Source organism: Salmo trutta, chromosome 18 (genome assembly GCF_901001165.1).
Source record: "Salmo trutta chromosome 18, fSalTru1.1, whole genome shotgun sequence".
NCBI lineage: Eukaryota > Metazoa > Chordata > Actinopteri > Salmoniformes > Salmonidae > Salmo > Salmo trutta.
The window spans coordinates 20,933,863-20,955,574 of NC_042974.1; the positions used below are offsets into that span (position 1 = coordinate 20,933,863).

The 21,712-nt window shown below is 42.2% G+C and overlaps 1 protein-coding gene across 6 annotated transcripts in view; it reads left to right on the forward strand.

Moving 5' to 3' along the window:
• Window positions 1-21,712, forward strand: part of LOC115152984 (prominin-1-A) — a 37,772-nt gene extending 16,060 nt beyond the window's left edge. For 5 of the 6 annotated variants that reach the window (XM_029697958.1, XM_029697957.1, XM_029697955.1 and 2 more), the window contains 22 exons: window positions 3,326-3,390; window positions 4,911-5,116; window positions 6,989-7,109; window positions 8,121-8,184; window positions 10,354-10,443; window positions 10,674-10,870; window positions 11,711-11,785; window positions 12,002-12,065; window positions 12,278-12,434; window positions 12,519-12,671; window positions 12,768-12,891; window positions 12,970-13,058; window positions 14,949-15,033; window positions 15,272-15,415; window positions 15,602-15,670; window positions 15,827-15,979; window positions 16,121-16,174; window positions 16,306-16,386; window positions 16,736-16,804; window positions 17,027-17,116; window positions 17,214-17,326; window positions 21,233-21,712. In XM_029697958.1, the coding sequence (XP_029553818.1) occupies window positions 3,326-3,390; window positions 4,911-5,116; window positions 6,989-7,109; window positions 8,121-8,184; window positions 10,354-10,443; window positions 10,674-10,870; window positions 11,711-11,785; window positions 12,002-12,065; window positions 12,278-12,434; window positions 12,519-12,671; window positions 12,768-12,891; window positions 12,970-13,058; window positions 14,949-15,033; window positions 15,272-15,415; window positions 15,602-15,670; window positions 15,827-15,979; window positions 16,121-16,174; window positions 16,306-16,386; window positions 16,736-16,804; window positions 17,027-17,116; window positions 17,214-17,326; window positions 21,233-21,284 (2,315 nt within the window). In that variant the 3' untranslated portion in view covers window positions 21,285-21,712. The remainder of the gene's footprint in view (window positions 1-3,325; window positions 3,391-4,910; window positions 5,117-6,988; window positions 7,110-8,120; window positions 8,185-10,353; window positions 10,444-10,673; window positions 10,871-11,710; window positions 11,786-12,001; window positions 12,066-12,277; window positions 12,435-12,518; window positions 12,672-12,767; window positions 12,892-12,969; window positions 13,059-14,948; window positions 15,034-15,271; window positions 15,416-15,601; window positions 15,671-15,826; window positions 15,980-16,120; window positions 16,175-16,305; window positions 16,387-16,735; window positions 16,805-17,026; window positions 17,117-17,213; window positions 17,327-21,232) is intronic. The other variant, XM_029697960.1, reaches the window with a different exon arrangement.

Genomic DNA, 21,712 nt, shown 5'->3' on the forward strand with positions numbered 1-21,712 from the left:
CGCTTCAAACATGGAATATAATGCCGCTCCCTCATGAGTTCAGTAACACGTTGTGATACGGCAAAATACACTACTGTAAATCAAATTCGACACATCGTAATCAATTAAGCAATGGCCAGACTACCATAAACAAGTTTCCAATATGTACAGTTCCATTTACAACCACGAAAACCAATAGGCTACCAAGAAAACCCTAACAGAACATACGATCTGTAGCTATACCCTGGGGCATCATTTGGGTTATTGCGTTGGAATTATATTGAATTCTGCGTATATCACGCTATACCACAATAAACATAAAAGTTCAAATGCTTTTGACCAATAAGTAACAGGTTGGCGCAAAATCTCCGCTGCGCTCTATGGGCTCCATGGACAGCACCCTACACACTAAAGAACGATTTGTATTACAACTAACCAGCTAGATTTTGTCTTACCCTCTCAGAACAGTTGCTGCCTCCTTGATGCTCTGTGGATCTTCCTGAGTAATCGATCATTCCGTTCTCCCCGAAATCATCTTCATAGATCCCCCTCAAATACCAGTTGGCTTAGTTGAGCTTTTCTCGGGTGTGTCATGCTTCTTCTCTGCTGACGGAACACATTTGTAGAAAATTGAAAAATGAGTTCTCGCATGTAGCGTCCTCAGTGACAATCTCACTCATGAGCCCTATGATTTCATTTAGAAAATTCGCGTGATGTTTATGTGACATTGTGGGGTATGGTGCTAAACACCTTGACAAGTTCCTTGTCTATTCAGAGAGTATATTCCATCACAGACAGAAAAGGTATACTGCCCCCCTCTCCTCTTGACTCTATCGCGTCCAATGCCCCCCCCCCAGTGGTTTCTGGTTTAAAACAAGACACTCAATAATGTCCACAGTCGCCGAAACGCATACATGCGATTTCTTAACAAGTGTTGACATCTCAGTACTCACAATGCAGTGCATTTCAAAAGCTCTTTGTTTGATGCGTGCCCAGAGAATCCTTTGGTACCACAAATGGCATGCGTCCAGTTAGAATACCCGACTTGGGCGAAGGCCTTGTTTGCGTTAGCATGGGACCCAACATAGAACTTTCGACGTGGGAAACCAAATGTTGCATCTGCAATAACCGAGTATTCCAGCCACTCTCTTCCTATGAACCAGTTGCTATTAAATGAACGTTTTTGGATAGAAAACCTTAGGCTATGGTAGGATTCTAGGCTAACCTGGGCTGGCTCCTCTGTTCCAAGATAGTCCGGAACAGTCGGAGGTGGAGGGAGCTGTGGAGCCATTATCCTGGAAGAGAGGGAAGGCTCTGCACTCGGAGCTAGCTGGAGCTCGGCAACATCATCGCTCTGCTGCTCATCGCTCTCCGTTGGCTTTGTTTGGATACTTTGGAGCAGCCAATTTCTGATATCCATCGTGGCAGTGGCAGATTAGCTGGTTCGAGCTAGCTAAATAGGCGAAGGATAATAACACTAACGCTTTTTACAGCTGGATAAGAAGCTAAATAAATTATGTAGTGGTGTGAGACAGAGTTGAGTGAAGCTGCTTCAATGGTAAATTTGACCCGCCGTTATAAATCAGATATTACAGGCGGAGCCGTATCACTTTATTCACTTAGCCTACCACAGATTAAGGTTTTTTCCCCCGCTTTTTTATTGAAACCCAAAGGGATCATACATAACCGCCCCAGTGGCTTTCCATAGTCCCCCTATTCACCGCAGCGCACTCTGTCCATTGTGCTGACACAGTGCTGGGAGATAGATTTTTCACCAACCTGTCAGTCAATCATTTGGAACTTTTTTGCTATTTTTATATAGGGACATAAAACAAAAACTGAGTGGGCTAAGCTCCCTAGTGGAGCTGGGTACACCCACCTCCCTCTGTCATTCTCTCTCTGTCACCCTCCCTTTCTCTCTATGGCTGAATGCCTGGATATCAGGATTCAGAAGTGGATTAACTATTCTGTTCACTAAGTAATGTACATGACAGTGTACCAGTTGGGGCTTTAACACATCTTATGGCACGCCAGCTGGATATCTGCTTTCAGGAGATTAATAAAGAAATGGAGAGATAATATGAGAAAGCAGAATTTCCTGTTTCCCACCTAGACGATAGAGCTCCTCTGAAGTTTCCCTTCACAATGCCAGCTGGTGTTGTGTGAATGATAACCATAATAACCATCGAACCCTGACCATAAGTGCAGACAGTGGAGTAGGAACAGAGTGGTAGTCTCAGTTCTCAAGACAGTGGAGTAGGGACAGAGTGGTAGTCTCAGTTCTCAATACAGTGGAGTAGGAACACAGTGGTAGTCTCAGTTCTCAAGACAGTGGAGTAGGAACAGAGTGGTAGTCTCAGTTCTCAAGACAGTGGAGTAGGGACAGAGTGGTAGTCTCAGTTCTCAAGACAGTGGAGTAGGGACAGAGTGGTAGTCTCAGTTCTCAAGACAGTGGAGTAGAAACAGAGTGGTAGTCTCAGTTCTCAAGACAGTGGAGTAGGAACAGAGTGGTAGTCTCAGTTCTCAGTTTTCAAGACAGTGGAGTCGGAACAGAGTGGTAGTCTCAGTTCTCACATGGTTTCCTGATCCTGAACCTAAAGAACATACAGTAGGTTTGATTTCTGCAAGTAAATGAAATAATGATAGAGTAATTGTTGTATTGTGAAGGTGTGAGGTCTCACTGTTGTCAGAGAGAATGAGGGAAAGAGAGAGAGAGGGTGATGAAGAAACTGAGGGTGTACAACTGAATGCGTTCAACTGAAATGTGTCTCCGCATTTAACCCAACCCCTCTGAATCAGGTGCCGGGGGCTGCCTTAATCGACATCCACGTCTTTGGCGTGTGTTAACTGCCTTGCTCAGGGGCAGAATGACAGATGACCTTGTCAGCTCTGGGATTCGATCCAGCAACCTTTTGGTTACTGGCCCAATGCTCTAACCACTAGGCTACCTGCGAGAGAGGGAGATCAGAGGGTTGATGTAAAATGTGACACCTGATCTCCATACAGCCATACAGCCATACAGCCAGTGTGATGTCAGATCCTCTCACATGAACAAGCCAGATGATGTTTATGTTGAATATATTTTTGTGGTGATATCCAATCATTATTGGTTGAATGTTGGCTGATGTTTAAATATAAATATTAATTTAACCTTTATTTTGTCAGGGAGTCATACTGAGACCAAGGTCGATTTTACAGATGAGCCCTGAATTACATAAATTAAAGAAAAAACACACATCAAAATATAAATACAGAATGCAAGCAGTAAGAAAAACATGGTCATAAAAAACAAACAGATCCAGATCCTCCTCCTTTCTTTCTCTCCCTCTCCATTCTTCTCTCCTAGATCTGCTGGTTAAATTCGTGGAGAAAAGGGGCAATATATACGATGACAAGAAGACCATCAAAGAGGTAAGAAAAGATGGATGCGTGTGTGTGTGTGTGTGTGTGTGTAAAAACATGGTCGCTAAATCCAGAGAAACTACGGACCATGTAAAAAAACTGTTAGTCTCTAAATCCGTCTAGAAGGACCACGTAAAAACGGTTGGCTGGCATCCCTCACCCGTCTGAGCGGTCGGCTGTGAATGCCCTCACCCGCAATATACTTATAACTGATTAGTTTGGTTCTGCCCTTTGTAGTGCTGTCCGGTTAGAACATTATGTTGAGGCCCATCACTGTACTCTTGATAGTCACCACCACACACACACACACAGACACAGTTGTTTCCATTTGAGGATGTTTATATGGTCTGGGAATCTGAATGAATTGGAATCTTATTGTTGTGCTTCTATAAGACAAAGATATGCACACATGTGAACAGTATTAGTTCATGTTTATAACTATGCAATATACACATGTACATGAATAAATGGCAAATTGCATCACCCTTACATGTCTATAAAGGGCTATAAACACAGCATCAATATAAACTTAAACATTCACCTCTTAGAGAGAGAGAGAGAAACTAATTTCTTGGATTTACAGAGTCCAGATTTATGGCACCTTCTCTCTTCAGCCTTGTATGAGAATCTGCCAGGCTGACACCTGATCTGGCCTGGTACCACAGGGTTGTAAATTACTCTGTGCATTAGGAAGCTCCAAGAACTGTCTGGCATGACTCGAGAAGCTTGCCCATGGCAGCTCAATAAAACATCTTAATAAAGGCCACTATGGAAAATGCTGTGGTAGCGTGTGCATGCAAAAGACTATATTTACCAATACAACAATTAAACCACTTCTGCAAAAGTACTTGTGCAACCAATGCAATAACGCTTATGGCAATACAGAATAATACTACATACAATAAACAATACGCAAAGCAGCATTGGCAACTCTAACATTAAATAATACTAACAGCCATACAGTAGATCATATGGCTGAAACTTATCAAAGTAACATGAAGTAATTAGTGGTAATGACCTATTACTATACAGCATGTTAAAACCACAATAGAACACCCCTTAAACTTACATTTCGATGCACCCACAACATTCAGAGATTCGTGTTACTGTCGACAATAAAAAGTCCTCAGAAACATGCGTCTTCTCCCTTCGGACAATGATAACACTCTGACCAGGGCGGTTGCAGTGTCCAGATGCGCATTTCCAAGCGCTCTGATTGGTTGGGAATGGCAGGGCTATAATGGGTGAGGGATATCTTAGGTAGCCTGAGCAGCCAAACTAACGGGACTTAAGAGAAACTGATGGGACCTTGAGGGGAAGTTAGGTGGAGAGGAGCAGGACAACTTTTTTTTTGTGTGTGTGTGTGTGTGTGTGTGTGTGTGTGTGTGTGTGTGTGTGTGTGTCAAGTTAAGCTCTGTGTACTAGCCACAGACACTCCCTCCTAAGTTACCCTTTAGGCAGTAACCTGGGAGAGCTTTATGTAAGGCACCCTACTAATTGTGTGTGTGTGTGTGTGTGAATCTCTTCAGGTCCTTCTCTATGAAGTTGGTTTCCTAGTGTGTGCTGCTATAGGGATCGTGTACATTATCCTTATGCCCCTGGTGGGGTTCTGCCTGGCCTGCTGTCGCTGCTGTGGACACTGTGGAGGACACATGTACCAGGAACAGACGAAAGCTGTCCACTGTCACAGGAGAGGATTATACTGGGCTACACTACTCACAACACTAGTCATACTGTAAGTGTGTGCCACCCTGAAAAAAACCAGCATAGACCAGCGTAGGTGGTGGTTTTGCTGGTGACCAGCCTTCGCTGTGCTTTCGAAGTGCCTTCGTTGTGCTTTCATGGTTCATTCGCTGTGTTTTCGTGTTGACCAGCCTTCGCAGTGTTTTGCTGGTGACCAAAATATCACATAGGGCCCCCAAAATGCTAGGGCCGGCTCTGACTGCATACATGTGGGTAAGCAGACCCGCAAGCCACTGCCGCCCCTCATGATGAGTTCAGATTTTCTGTGGCCCCCACCCACATCAAAGTTGCCCATCCCTGAGCTAGACCATGCTGGACCACCATACACCAGCTTGGTCACCAGTATACCAGCATCACCATCATAAACTAATATCACCATCATATCTACATTATTGAGGAACATTTTACTTACTATGACTGTAATATGTGGTTGTTCCACCTAGCTTTTTTAAGATGAGTGCTGCATTAGATGACCTGCCCTCCACAATCACCCGACCTCAACCCAATTGAGATGGTTTGGGATGAGTTGGACCGCAGAGTGAAGGAAAAGCAGCCAACAAGTGCACCGCATATGTGGGAAGTCCTTCAAGACTGTTGGAAAAGCATTCCAGGTGAAGCTGGTTGAGAGAATGCAAAGCTGTCATCAAGGCAAAGGGTGGCTACTTTGAAGAATCAAAAATATTTTTTGATTTAACACTTTTTTGGTTACTGCATGATTCCATATGTGTTATTTGATAGTTTTGATGTCTTCACTATTATTCTACAATGTAGAAAATAGTCAAAATAAAGAAAAACTATTTTTTGACTGGTACTGTATAAGGCAGTGTATTTTTAGGATATTTTCATATGTATCTGTTTTACCATTTAAAAATGAAAGCACTATGTATTTAGACCCCCCATTTGAAGAAATCCTAAGTATTTTGACAAATTCAATTATTGTGTATTAACGTAGGGAAAAGTTTAGTATTTTGTCCCATATTCTTTGCACACAATGACTAAACCAAGCTTATGACTCTACAAACTTATTGGATGCATTTGTGGTTTGTTTTGGTTGAGTTTTCGATGTCTTGAGTGCCATTTTGGAGTCACTTTTATTGTAAGTAAGAATAGAAGGTTCATGTGTTCTAAATTCTTGTGGATGCTACCCTGATTATGGATAGTCATGGACATTGATGAGTGATAAGGTTACAGAGGAACAAAGCTCATACCCTCCAAAAATCCAAACCTCCCATGTTATTGGTAATGGTGAGAGGTTAGCATGTTTTGTTGTAGCCTTTGTAGCTTTCTCACTCATTCATGGTTTTTCTTAATTATGGCATTATCATGATTCATTTACAAACATCTTATCCACTCACTTAGAAAGAAAATGACTCCAGTCATCATTCACCATTCAGATACTATTGGGCAAAACATAACCCAAAACAAACTGCAAATGCATTCAATGAGTTTGTAGATACAGAAGTTTGATGTAGTTGTTGCATGCAAGGAATATGGGACCAAATACTAAACTTTTGACTACTATAATACCCTAGAAGTGAATTTGTCCAAACTTCTTCACATGGGAGGACTAAATACATGAAGTGCTTTCATTTCTAAACGGCAAAACAGATATGTATGAAAATACTCACAAGTAAAAGGTACATTCTGTATTGTTGCTTAATATTAAACATTTTATCTGAAATCCAAAATGCTGGAGTATAGAGCCAAATAATAATTTTTAGCTTCACTGTCCAAATATATATAGAGGGGAGTGTATTTGGATATGAAGTGAAACAAACTAACTTCTCTGTGTTTGCGTGTTTGTGTGCGTGCATTCATGTATGTGTGTGTGTGTGTGTGTGTGTGTGTGTGTGTGTGTGTGTAGTGCAGGGAACATCTGCATGTTCTTCACTAACCAGTTACTGAAAGTGAGTGTCGAGGACAGCTCTGTAGAACTCAACAATAGACTGGGCAACCTCCAAACCTACCTCGCCGCTGTCCCACATGTAAGTGTGTGTGTGTGTGTGTGTGAGAGAGAAAACGTTCCTATTATTTTCAGAAGGGAAAACCAAAATAATAAATGAAGTAGAAGTAAGACCAATATAGTTTTTTGGTTTATAAAACAATAGATATAGCTAAAAGTAGCAACTGGATATTTCTGAATGGGTACACACATTTATTAAAAACATTCCGTATTCTCTTCTGTTAAGTATCCTGTAATAAATGACTTGGATGGCATGTCACTTATCTTCTGTTGACACACAACCACATATAGATCAGTTTCTGACCTAAAGATTATATTCAGAGTTAGTACATAAACCACCCCATCTACCATAAATCTCACCCTAGAAAACAGCCATACGCACGCACGCACGCACGCACGCACGCACACCACACTGCACGGCAGGTAGCCAGTAACCGAAAGGTTGCTAGATCGAATCCCCGAGCTGACAAGGTAAAAATCTGTCATTCTTCCCCTGAACAAGATAGTTAACCCACTGTTCCTAGGCCGTCATTGTAAATAAGAATTTGTTCTTAACTGACTTGTCTAGTTAAATAAAGGTAAAAAAAAACATTTGTCTCCCCTGTCCAGCCTGCACTGTGAACACTTGTATCTGATACAACAGAGGGAGAGGGGACATGGGGAATGAGGGTGGGAGGAGATGGGTGAGAAAGGCAGGGAGGATAGAGAGGGAAAGGGGGATACCTAGTCAGTTGTACAACTGAATACATTCAACTGAAATGTGTCTTCCGCATTTAACCCAACCCCTCTGACTCGGAGAGACTCAGAGAAAGGGGAAGAGAGGATGGAGAGAGGAAAAAGGGGGAGGGAAAAATAAAGGGGGAGGGGAGAGAGGGATAAGGTAATGGTCGGGCAGGGTTGTGTGGTAAATCGGTAGTGGCTTTGATGTTTCGGTGCATAGTTTGTCTTTCTATTTAAATGTGTTTGAGGGAGTCTTGCAATTTTATGTCGTCTCTCCTGTGTCTAAGTGTGTTTGTCTCCTGTGTCTCATCAGCAAATTGACAGTGTGCTGATAGAGAGCAATAAGACAGTGGATGAGGTTACCAGAAGCCTCAATGGTAAGTACTGTACCTGAGCTTTGAGATCAGGGTTCTCGAACAGGCAAAAAAACCCAGCTCCAAGTGATTTTAAATTTGGAAATCTGTTCTGAAGTATTCCCAAGCATCATAGAGAGACATGATTGTATACAGTCGTGGCCAAAAGCTTTGAGAATGACACAAATATTAATTTCCACAAAGTTTGCTGCTTCAGTGTCTTTCGATATTTTTGTCAGATGTTACTATGGAATACTGAAGTATAATTACAAGCATTTCATAAGTTTCAAATGCTTTTATTGACAATTACATGAAGTTGATGCAAAGAGTCAATATTTGCAGTGTTGACCCTTCATTTTCAAGACCTCTGCAATCCGCCCTGGCATGCTGTCAATTAACTTCTGGGCCACATCCTGACTGATGGCAGCCCATTCTTGCATAATCAGTGCTTGGAGTTTGTCAGAATTTGTGGGTTTTTGTTTGTCCACCCGCCTCTTGAGGATTGACCACAAGTCCAGATGCCCCAAACAATCTGGAAGGTGATTCATCAGAGAAAATGACTTTACCCCACTCCTCAGCAGTCCAATCCCTGTAGCTTTTGCAGAATATCAGTCTGTCCCTGATGTTTTCCTGGAGAGAAGTGGCTTCTTTGCTGCCCTTCTTGACACTAGACCATCCTCCAAAAGTCTTCGCCTCACTGTGCGTGCAGATGCACTCACACCTGCCTGCTGCCATTCCTGAGCAAGCTCTGTACTGGTGGTGCCCCGATCCTGCAGCTGAATCAACTTTAGGAGACGGTCCTGGCGCTTGCTGGACTTTCTTGGGCGCCCTGAAGCCTTCTTTACAACAATTGAACCGCTCTCCTTGAAGATCCGATAGATTTACGTGCAATCTTACTGGCAGCAATATCCTTGCCTGTGAAGCCCTTTTTGTGCAAAGCAGTGATGACGACACATGTTTCCTTGCAGGTAACCATGGTTTACAGAGGAAGAACAATGATTCCAAGCACCACCCTCCTTTTTTAAAAAATTGTTTTTATTTCACCTTTATTTAACCAGGTAGGCAAGTTGAGAACAAGTTCTCATTTACAACTGCGACCTGGCCAAGATAAAGCAAAGCAGTGTGACACAGACAACAACACAGAGTTACACATGGAGTAAACAAACAAGCCAATAACACAATAAACAAGTCAATGATACAGTAGAAAAAAGAAAGTTTATATACAGTGTGTGCAAAAGGCATGAGGAGGTAGGCAATAAATAGGCCATAGGAGCAAATAATTACAATTTAGCAGATTAACACTGGAGTGATAAATGAGCATATGAAGATGTGCATGTAGAGATACTGGTGTGCAAAAAGAGCAGAAAAGTAAATAAAATAAAAACAGTAAGGGGATGAGGTAGGTAGATAGGGTGGGCAATGTACAGCTGCAGTGATCGGTTAACTGCTCAGATAGGTGATGTTTAAAGTTGGTGAGGGAAATAAAAGTCTCCAACTTCAGAGATTTTTGCAATTTGTTCCAGTAAAAAGCTTTGAAGCTACCAGTCTGTTATTCGAACTCAATCAGCATGACAGAGTGATCTCCAGCCTTGTCCTCGTCAACACTCACACCTGTGTTAATGAGAGAATCACTGACATGATGTCAGCTGGTCCTTTTGTGGCAGGGCAGAAATGCAGTGGAAATGTTTTTTGGGGATTCAGTTCATTTGCATGGCAAAGAGGGACTTTGCAATTAATTGCAATTCATCTGATCACTCTTCATAACATTCTGGAGTATGTGCAAATTGCCATCATACACACTGAGGCAGCAGACTTTGTGAAAATGTATATTTGTGTCATTCTCAAAACTTTTGGCCACGACTGTACACATGCAAGCAAGATTTGAAATTATTATGTTTACTCAAATATTATATGTTTGGGTTTCTTGCGGTCAATTTGCAGTCTACAAATGATTTGTAGTTATGTTCTGGCCCCCCGACTGTCCGCTCAAGAAAAAATGGTCCCACAATCTAGTTGATGATCCCAGTTCTAGATATTCACATAATGCGTGCAAAAGTTCTGCAAAGTAGAAACGCACTGAAACAATTATGTTGATCATTGTTTTTACCCAGAAGAGACTTTCATCCACCATTTGAGAAACACTGGTCAACAATTACATACATCTCTACCTTCTCTCTCTTGTCTCTCCTCTAGACATAGGTCCTCTGCTGGGCAGAGAGATCCAGAGAAGTCTAGAGGGCCCCCTGAACCCTGCCCTGAAGTCTGTCAGCGATATAGCCAAAGGTACAACTCCATCCTGTGTGTGTTTTTGTTTGTGTGGTTGTGTGTATTCCTCTTCTGATATGCTAAATTGTGTGTGTGTGTCTTTGTGTGCACGTGTGATGTTTGTTTGTGTGTGTGTGTGTGTATTCCTCTTCAGGAATAGTTTCATGAATGGTTCAATAAAGAGCGTTCAAAAGTAACAAAAATCTTCTGACATTTTAATCTGTGTGTATGTTGCATCTGTATCCTAGTGGTGAACCGTACCAGTGTCCTGCTGGTGGGGTTGAACTCTACTCTAACCCAGCTCCAGTCTGATGTGATTGTAGTCCAGGCTAATGTTTCCTCTGTCAGAGACAGCATCAACAGCACACTGAGAAACCCTGACTGTAATGGGTGTTCTGCCTATCAGTCAGAGCTAGAGAGACTAACATTTGACACCACTATCACTGTGAGTGCAATCGTGTTGCGTCGCCTCTCCTCTCTTTTTTCTTCCCTCATTCTCATCTTTCCACCATTGAATGCAAATTCCATGGTAGCTCTGATTAACCCAGTTATCCCCTGTACACACTGGTGTGTATTTTCATCTTACTGGTTTGTTTTTGATGAGGAACGATTCAAGCCTTTTGCTAAACACAATCGAGCTGAAACACCTGTCTTTCTCGTGTGTTCATGGTACAGTGTGTGTGTGTGTGTGGTCGTGTGGTTGTGGACGATTTGTGCTGGTCTCGCAGCAGAAGTTAATATGACACAGGCAAATTAGTTATGTGACATCAGGTTTCAGGGTGGTTCTCCTCCTCCCACTCTACTGTTGCTGACGCATGCTGAGTCTGTTTGTGGGTTAACCCTCTTCCCTCCTCTCCCCCCTTTCTCAAACAAGCTACCACAAATAGAGGCTTGGGTTTCAGGAAAATTACAGTTCATTATATATATATATATATATACGCACACAGTATGAGGAACACCAAGATAAGTTCCTTATCGAGAACAAACCAGTAGGACGGAGAACAAACAGTTAAAGGACCATGGATAAGATACCATGGTGTATGTTACTCTGATACGATTGTGGAAAACAAAGCAGTATTTCATTCGCCCCTATCACTGTTCTACTTTTATAACAAGCATAAGGAAGGCAATACATGCCAAAGTAAAAATGTGAATTTGTCATCTGAGTGGATAGTTCTGGTTTTGCTGCCCCCTGCTGCCAAATAATAAGAACAACACTTACTGCAGAGAAGACATGAACTGTTTGTAAACCTAAAGTGTATGTGTGTTTGTGTATGTTCCATAGTTCCCCAGTCTGAATGAGCTGCAGTCGGCTGTTGATGACGTCACCAAGGCTAATATCAACTCAAAAGTGAAAGAGGTAATTCTGTCTGGACTAAATAGGCACACTAAATACCCCCCCCCCCCCATTGAGAGAGAGAGAGAAGTTGAAATGGATTAGTGAAGTGTAACTGACATTCCACAGCATGGTCCTGTTTGTGAGAAAGGAATTGAGATCCACTTTTTTCATCCATTGACTTCTATGCTTCATTTCTGCGGTAGTTACAGAGGACGTTTCTGACCATGTGTATTTCAGGGAGAATACTTATTTGCCAGTATTCCCCAGAGAGTGACCAACGACACCAGGGACATGGTACAGAGTGAGTATTTACCTTCAAGGTCACTACTAACTGTTATAGGATTAGGACTAGTTCAGTTATACTACTAGCTGTTATAGGTCATTATTATTCACAGTGACACTAACAAGAGTCTGATGTCTACTAGCCGTATCTTATGCTTTAACCTAAATACCTTTAAAACTGACCTTGGATCAGTGTCTAGAGATACATTCATCCCTCTCCTTCTCCTTCAGATGTGAAGCAGCAGCTTGAAGTCATCAAGAGACAGATCTCTTTGGTGAAGGGATACATCCCTGTCTCTGCCCTCAGCAAAATCTCAGACACACTGGGAGAGGCTCAGAGATACATCGACATGTACTCACCACAGGCAGAGTGGGTAGAGATGATCAGGTAATGAGTACACACAGGCACGCGCACACACTGACAGGGCTGAACAGATAAGGTAATTATCCCTCTGTGTTTTTGTCTCTCTAGGTGGGGTGTGGGTATTATCCTGAGCTGTGTAGTTCTCCTGGTCGTAGTGTGTAACCTTCTGGGTCTGTTTTTGGGTCTGGTGGGACTGAGCCCTCAAGACGACCCGACAGAACGATCTGGCACCGCCAACTGCGCAGGAGCCTTCCTAATGGCGTAAGTACTGTCACTGTGTCTGTCTGTGGGTATGAGAATGGGCATAAGGGACATTTGGTAAAATAATTATCTCAACTTATTTGTCTGTGTGTGTAGGGGTGCAGGGCTAAGTTTCCTGTTCTCCTGGCTCTTCATGCTGGTGGTGTTAATACTGTTTTTACTGGGAGGGAATGTCTACACACTGGTCTGCCAGCCCTGGCGCAGTGGACAGCTACTACAGGTAAGAACACACTCTCATACATGCAGAATTAATTCATTGACTCACTGATTTATTGATTGTGTCTCCTCCCCTCCACAGTTTGTTGACACTCCGGGCCTGATACCTGGATTCAATTTAAGAGAGATACTGGGCCTGAAGAGCAACCTGCCTCTCATTGAAGTATACAAGTATGTAGCAACATTATAAAGGGTTATGTAAATTAAAGATCTTCTTTCTGGTTTTCTAAAGGATTGTTATAAGTCACTCTGGATAAGAGTGCCTGCTAAATGTAACTTTGTTCTTCTTCTGCTATTATGCAATGTAAAGATTAATGGTGCGCGGGTCAGCTGTTTGTTCACTGGCACCCGCCCGCAATTATTCTTTATTTTTTTCACCTTTATTTAACTAGGCAAGTTAAGAACAAATTCTTATTTACAATGACAGCCTACACCGGCCAAACCTAGACGACGCTGGGCCAATTGTGCGTCGCCCTATGGGACTCCCAATCACGTCCGGTTGTGATACAGCCTGGATTCGAACCAGGGTGTCTGTAGTGACGCCTCAAGCACTGAGGTGCAGTGTTTTAGACCGCTGCGCCACTCGGGCTAATAACCCATTCGCAACCGCCTGACAATATGTGATGAAGTGAAAATCTGAGGCCCGCACCCTAATCGAATAATATAGAAAATGCGCTGTAGGCTAGTTAGAGACGGCAGACATTTGTTTTTTTGCAGGGTTCAGGCTTGTTTTTGCCAGATTTAAATATGTTTCTGCTTATAATTTCCGACATTTTGGTAGGCTATTTGTTAGTCAACTTGTCCATCAGTGGAGGCTGCTGAGGGGAGGACGGTTCATAATAATGGCTGGAATGGAATCATTGGAATGGTATCAAACACATTCACTCCATTCCGGCCATTATTATTAGCTGTCCTCCCCTCAGCAGCTTCTACTGTTGTGTATAATTAGATAAATGCAGCTTTACTTCTGTCATTATATGTTGCCCAAGAAGACTAAATAAACACTTGCTCACCAGAATAATGTAAGAAATCGATAGAATGAATGCTTGAATATAGTTGACATCTCTGCTTCTTTCGCAGAGCAAAGACGTTTTTCTGTGCAAAATTTCCAAAAGACATAAGTTTGACCGGCTGTGAAAATGACCCAATACGTTTCTGATAAGATTTCATTTCGGGCTTGGATGCATATTTTATGTGGTTAATAAAGATAGCACCTCTACAGATGGTAGGTATCTAACTGCACATTCGCATTCTCTCAGGATGCTGAAAGAAATAAATCATATTTACCCACTCCTGTTCCTGAGTCAAAATTCTGCCTACATTTGGTGTATAATTTTACTGCAAGAAATGCTTCATTCTGCAGGAGTTCATATTAAGGCTATATGAGACGTTATAGACCTACAGTTGGTGTCCAGAATTCAGTTTCCATTTAACCCATCTGAACAGTAGTCTACACTTCCCTTGATGTGCCATCGGCCTATTTAAAGTCCCCGTCTTGTGACTGTCGAATTTGTATAGCGCCTCACAATCATCACACATCTATCTATCTGCTATCATTCTCTTTTACCACTTCCCAAACATTAGTTATCTGGCACTCCCTTCTCTTTATTTTCAACTCTCCATTTTGCGATTCGCAGCTTTTCTCTTATTGAATTAAACTCCAGCATTTTCCTTTTTTGCCTCCGTGATCGACTTGAACATTAACTTTTTCTGCCCGTTTCCAAAAGCATTTGGCGGTTGGCGTGTTGGCTATTTGGCGCACGTACAGTTAGGTCCTAAAGCTTAGGCATTATGCACTAATGCCAGATAGCCTAAAATATTGAAAGAAAAACGTCAATGTAGCCTATAGATATAAATTGCACAAGATGAATGATACATTTATGGATATTTAAGGTATTATTTTCTCTTCATTTAACCTACCCGCCACCCACCAGCCCTTCATCCACACAATATTTCATGACCCTAAACCCGCCACACTACGGATATAACTGCTGGGACTGCGGGTTATTAGTCAACCTCCACATCACTACTAAGGATGTATTGTTGTACATGTGTTTGTAGTGAATGTGAACAGAACAGGCCTCTATGGACAACCTTCCACCTGTATGAGCTCATAGACCTCAATGATCTACTCAACGTGTCCAAAGTAAGACTGTCAAGCTACGGTTTCTACTCTTATCACATGTGGTTTTTACTTTTTCAATCACCATACACTGCCTACTGATGATTACTGGGAATCACTTTATATGGGTGGTTAATTCCAAAATCTTGTCTTATGTTTCCACTTCCAAAGTGGTGTAAAGTCCACATTTCAAACCATCTGCTATACTAGCATAATGTTTCCGCTACTCCTTTTAATTACGTGTCCACCTCTCGCCTCCCAGTACAAAGAAGAGATCCAGCAACAGTTTGACAGTAATGAGATCAAACTGCCTACCATCACCCTGCTCACACCTGAGATACGCAAACAGCTACACAGCTTCTCTGACATGGTCCATGATGCTGACATAAGCTCTGTCACACAGCAGGTACAAAGTGTGTGTGTGTGTGTGTGTGTGTGTGTGTGTACACGTAGATGTGCTTGTGCATTTATGTGTGACCTTTGGTCTCTAATAGTTTGTAACGTGTTCAATTGGAGTGTATATTAGGACAACATGCAGCGTCACGTCAAGTATGGTTACAAAGTATTTTAACACTTTCTATACCTGTTTCAGATCAACACTATTTCCAGCATTAATCTGACAGAAATAGCAGGCATGTTAGACCAACTTGCTACTGTTCAAGTGAGTAATAAAACATGGAACATTGTTACAAACATATTCCCTCCCTCTGAGCACTCTCAGGCTCTTCCATCAATGATACGATGTGAACATTAATGTGTGCACTAGTCATATAGATGTTTGTATAAAGACAGTAATGTGATGCATGTCTCTCAACAGAATAATACAGGTATTCAGAAACGGCTGACACAGGAGGCTGAAGGCCTGAGAGGGATCCAGTCAGGTATTGTCACTACCATCATCCCACAGCTGGTACGTCTGACTGGCCTGGTGCTGTCTGTTTCTGCTCTGGACAACTTCAGCAAATGTCACGTGTGTTTGTACTAAATATACAGCTATCTGAATGTCTGGATTATCTATGACTATTTTATAAATCCTTAAGAGGTCATTATCCAGAGCAGAGTCCTATATATTGTAAATAGATATATTACCTGTTTGACTTTTGTGTTTCAGACTCAGTTGAACTCCAACATATATGCCCTCAGTGTTGTAGCATCAGAGATCAATGTAAGTCATACTGCAGAATGTTCAGAAAGCATGAGCTGCAAGGGTTCTTTCATTAAACAATGAAAATATGTAGCTTTGCAATGCATGCTCATCCCTCTCTCTTTCTCCCTCCCTACCTCTTTCTTCTTTAGGGCACAGTAGGAGATGTGTTAAATAAAGTGGGAACAGCTCAAGACTTCCTCAACACCAACACTACACAGATAGTCAAGGCCGTGAGTAACCACACACATGCACGTTAAAACGCATGCTCAAACACAGGCATATCTACTCACAAAAAAAATCATTTACAACCAGAAAATGACATCATATGCCATTTGGGTTTGTTTCCTAGAATGATAAACCATTTCGTCTGGTTCATGACCTCAGGTGTTCTGTACAGTAAAGAAGAGATGGTAGCACCACAGCCATTACTCACATCTTAGCCCACAGTCACACAACCACTTCACATAGTTATAGGGAGTTCCACCTGATTTTCTGCTGCAAATCTCCACTGATTCTCATGACTTCTGAGTCAATAGAGAATGTATGAAATTTACACTTGTTTTTCTTTCTTTTTCTCAGGCAAGTAGGGGGTTCCTAGACTGTCAGATGGGGTACTTCACGACCTATGCTAACTGGGCTAACCTCACGGTGGGTTCACTTAGCATTCTACTACTACTGTATCACTGCATTGCTGTATCTTGTGTGTCTGTGGTTTAATTTTAGGTTTGTGTGTGTGTGTGTGTGTGTGTGTGTGTGTGTGTGTGTGTAGTTTAGCCTCAGCCTTATGTGTAAGAATGTGTGGTTGTGGTTGATGTAAAAAGGGATTTATAAAATATATTTGATGAAATTTGATTGTGTGTGGGTATGTAGATCACTCAACAGATTGGTCGCTGTGGCCCAGTGGCAGAAGCTGTGGACTCAGCTGAGGTTGTAGTCTGCTCAAATATGGTGGAGTCTCTGGTGAGAAAATGATTTCATGCACGCACCCACGCACAGAAAATGATACACTGCGTTAATCTAATATTGTTTATTAACCTACATCTGTGTTTGTGTCCAGAATGCGTTCTGGTTCAGTCTGGGCTGGTGTATGATCTTCCTGGTCCCCAGCATCATCTTCTCCATCAAACTGGCCAAGTTCTACAGGAGGATGAAGCACAGCGATGTCTACGAGTGAGTAGCAAACATATTTACACACATACATCAGATGATTGTACTTATGTACTGGGCGGAAAATACTCATTCAGAAATAAGACCAGGGCCCGTATATACAGTGGGGGAAAAAAGTATTTGATCCCCTGCTTATTTTGTACGTTTGCCCACTTACAAAGAAATTATCAGTCTATAATTTTAATAGTAGGTTTATTTGAACAGTGAGAGACAGAATAACAGCAAAAAAATCCAGAAAAACGCATGTCAAAAATGTTATAAAATGATTTGCATTCTAATGAGGGAAATAAGTATTTGACCCCTCTGCAAAACATGACTTAGTACTTGGTGGCAAAACCCTTGTTGGCAATCACAGAGGTCAGATGTTTCTTGTAGTTGGCCACCAGGTTTGCACACATCTCAGGAGGGTTTTGTCCCACTCCTCTTTGCAGATCTTCTCAAAGTCATTAAAGTTTCGAGGCTGACGTTTGGCAACTCGAACCTTCAGCTCCCTCCACAGATTTTCTATGGGATAAACCCCTACAACTCATCCAGAACGCCGCAGCCTGTCTGGTGTTCAACCTTCTCAAGTTCTCTCATGTCACCCCGCTCCTCCGCACACTCCACTGGCTTCCAGTTGAAGCTCGCATCTGTGACAAGACCATGGTGCTTGCCTACGGAGCTGTGAGGGGAACGGCACCTCCATACCTTCAGGCTCTGATCAGGCCCTACACCCAAACAAGGGCACTGCGTTCATCCACCTCTGGCCTGCTGGCCCCCCTACCTCTGCGGAAGCACAGTTCCCGCTCAGCCCAGTCAAAATTGTTCGCTGCCCTGGCACCCCAATGGTGGAACAAGCTCCCTCACGACGCCAGGACAGCGGAGTCAATCACCACCTTCCGTAGACACCTGAAACCCCACCTCTTTAAGGAATACATGGGATAGGATATAGTAATCCTTCTAACCCCCCCCCCCCCCCCCCCCCAAAAAAGATATAGATGTACTATTGTAAAGTGGTTGTTCCACTGGATATCATAAGGTGAATGCACCAATTTGTAAGTCGCTCTGGATAAGAGCGTCTGCTAAATGATGTAAATGTAAATGGATTAAGGTCTGGAGACTGGCTAGGCCACTCCAGGACCTTAATGTGCTTCTTCTTGAGCCACTCCTTTGTTGCCTTGGCTGTGTGTTTTGGGTCATTGTCATGCTGGAATACCCATCCACGACCCATTTTCATTCCTCCTCCTCCAAACACGTTGAGTTAATGTCAAAGAGCTCCATTTTGGTCTCATCTGACCACAACACTTTCACCAGTTGTCCTCTGAGTCATTCAGATGTTCATTGGCAAACTTCAGACGGGCATGTATATGTATTCTTGAGCAGGGGGACCTTGCGGGCGCTGCAGGATTTCAGTCCTTCACGGCGTAGTGTGTTACCAATTGTTTTCTTGGTGACTATGTTCCCAGCTGCCTTGAGATCATTGACAAGATCCTCCCATGTAGTTCTGGGCTGATTCCTCACTGTTCTCATGATCATTGCAACTCCACGAGGTGAGATCTTGCATGGAGCCCCAGGCCGAGGGATATTGACAGTTCTTTTGTGTTTCTTCCATTTGCGAATAATAGCACCAAATGTTGTCACCTTCTCATCAAGCTGCTTGGCGATGGTCTTGTAGCCCATTCCAGCCTTGTGTAGGTCTACAATCTTGTCCCTGACATCCTTGGAGAGCTCTTTGGTCTTGGCCATGGTGGAGAGTTTGGAATCTGATTGATTGATTGCTTCTGTGGACAGGGGTCTTTTTTACAGGTAACAAGCTGCGGTTAGGAGCACTCCCTTTAAGTGTGCTCCTAATCTCAGCTCGTTACCTGTATAAAAGACACCTGGGAGCCAGAAATCTTTCTGATTGAGGGGGGTCAAATACTTATTTCCCTCATTAAAATGCAAATCAATTTATAACATTTTTGACATGCGTTTTTCTGGATATTTTTGTTGTTATTCTGTCTCTCACTGTTCAAATAAACCTATTAAAATTATAGACTGATAATTTCTTTGTAAGTGGGAAAACGTACAAAATCAGCAGGGGATCAAATACTTTTTTCCCCCACTGTACAGTACCAGTCAAAAGTTTGGACACACCTACTCAAGGATTGGACACACCTACTCTAGGATTTTTCTTTATATTGACTATTTTCTACATTGTAGAATAATAGTGAAGACATCAAAACTATGAAATAACACACATGGAATCATGTAGTAACTAAAAAAGTGTTAAACAAATCAAAATATATTTTATATTTGAGATTCTTCAAAGTAGCCTACCTTTGCCTTGATAACAACTTTGCACACTCTTGGCATTCTCTCAACCAGCTTCACCTGGAATGCTTCCCACATATGTTGTGCACTTGTTGGCTGCTTTTCCTTCATTCTGTAGTCAAACTTTTCCCAAACCATCTCAACTGGGTTGAGGTCGGGTGATTGTGGAGGCCAGGTCATCTGATGCAGCACTCATTCACTCTCTTTCTTGGTCAAATAGCCCTTACACAGCCTAGAGTTGTGTTGAGTCATTGTCCTGTTGAAAAACAAATGATAGTTCCACTAAGCGCAAACCAGATGGGATGGCGTATCGCTGCAGAATGCTGTGGTAGCCCTGCTGGTTAAGTGTGCTTTGAATTCTAAATAAATCACTAACAGTTTCACCAGCAAAGCACCACCTCCTCCATGCTTCATGGTGGGAACTACACATGTGGAGATCATCCGTTTAGCTACTCTGTCTCTCACAAAGACACGGCAGTTGGAACTAAAAATCTAAAATTTGGACTCATCACACCAAAGGACAGATTTCCACTGGTCTAATGTCCTTTGCTCGTGTTTCCTGGCCCAAACAAGGCTCTTCTTCTTATTGGTGACCTTTAGTAGTGGTTTCTTTGCAGTAATTTGTCCATGATGGCCTGATTCACGCAGTCTTCTCTGAACAGTTGATGTTGAGATGTGTCTGTTACTTGAACTCTGAAGCATTTATTTCAACTGCAATTTCTCAGGCTGGTAACTCTAATGAACTTATCCTCTGCAGCAGAGGCGGTCCTCATGACCTGTGGCGGTCCTCATGTGAGCCAGTTTCATCATAGTACATGATGGTTTTTGCGACTACACTGAAGAAACTTTAAAAGTTCTTGAAATATTCCGGACTGACTGACTTTCATGTCTTAAAGTATGATGGACTGTCATTTGTCTTTTGCTTATTTTAGCTGTTCTTGCCATAATATGGACTTGGTCTTTTACCAAATAGGGCTATCTTCTGTATACCACCCCTACCGTGTCACAACACAACTGATTGGCTCAAACGCATTAAGGAAAGAAATTCCACAAAATAACTTTTAACAAGGCACTCCTGTTAATTGAAATGCATTCCAGGTGACTACCTTCATGAAGCTGGTTGAGAGAATGCCAAGAGTGTGCAAAGCTGCCGTAAAGGCAAAAGGTGGCTACTTTGAAGAATCTCAAATGTAAAATATATTTTGATTTGTTTAACACTTTTTTGCTTACTGCATGATTCCATATGTGTTATTTCATAGTTTTGATGTCTTCACTATTATTCTACAATGTAAAAAAATATGAAAAATAAAGTAAAACCCTTGAATGAGTAGGTGTGTCCAAACTTTTGACTGGTACTGTATATACACAAAAGCATCTGAGTTCGAGTGCTGATCTAGCATCAGGTCCCCCGCCCGCCCGCCCATAATCATCTTATTATCTTATTATTCGTTAGGATCCGTTTTGCCTTTTAGATCACATGTCAGCACTCCTACTCTGACTTTTTGTGAACACGGGCCCAGGACACTATGACTCTGACTGAAACGTTGTTGTAATAAAGCTGGTATGGGAACAATATACAATCTCTCTTTTTGTCTTGTCTCATCTCTCTCCCCATAGAAACCACATAGCCATGAACATCCTCCCCCAAGCCCAAGTCAAACCCTACTGAGCTGGGGGAAAGAGAGGACTGGCAAGGGATGTTACTGCTCTCAGGGAATAGAACCAGGGCTCTGCCACTCCACCCTGACATGCATGACATGAATGGGTCTAACCCTACATGTACCACCTGAATAATGATATGATATATTTGATATATCAAATAGGGTAGGTACAAGTTGCCGGCTTCAACATAACGTCTATAATCATGTCATTGTGTTGTTTGTCTACAATGTCATTGTTTTTGAAATTTTTGATATATACTTTTTCTTCTAATGAATGATATTGATTTGAAATATTTGATTCTGCAATGATACAATTTTGTACCAGACAATGAGTAGGATATGTTAGGAAGCACTTTAGTAGGTCTGTTTATATAGGAAAAACATTTCTGACATGCATTGTGCAAACTACTGTGATTAAAGATTTTCTACAGATGGA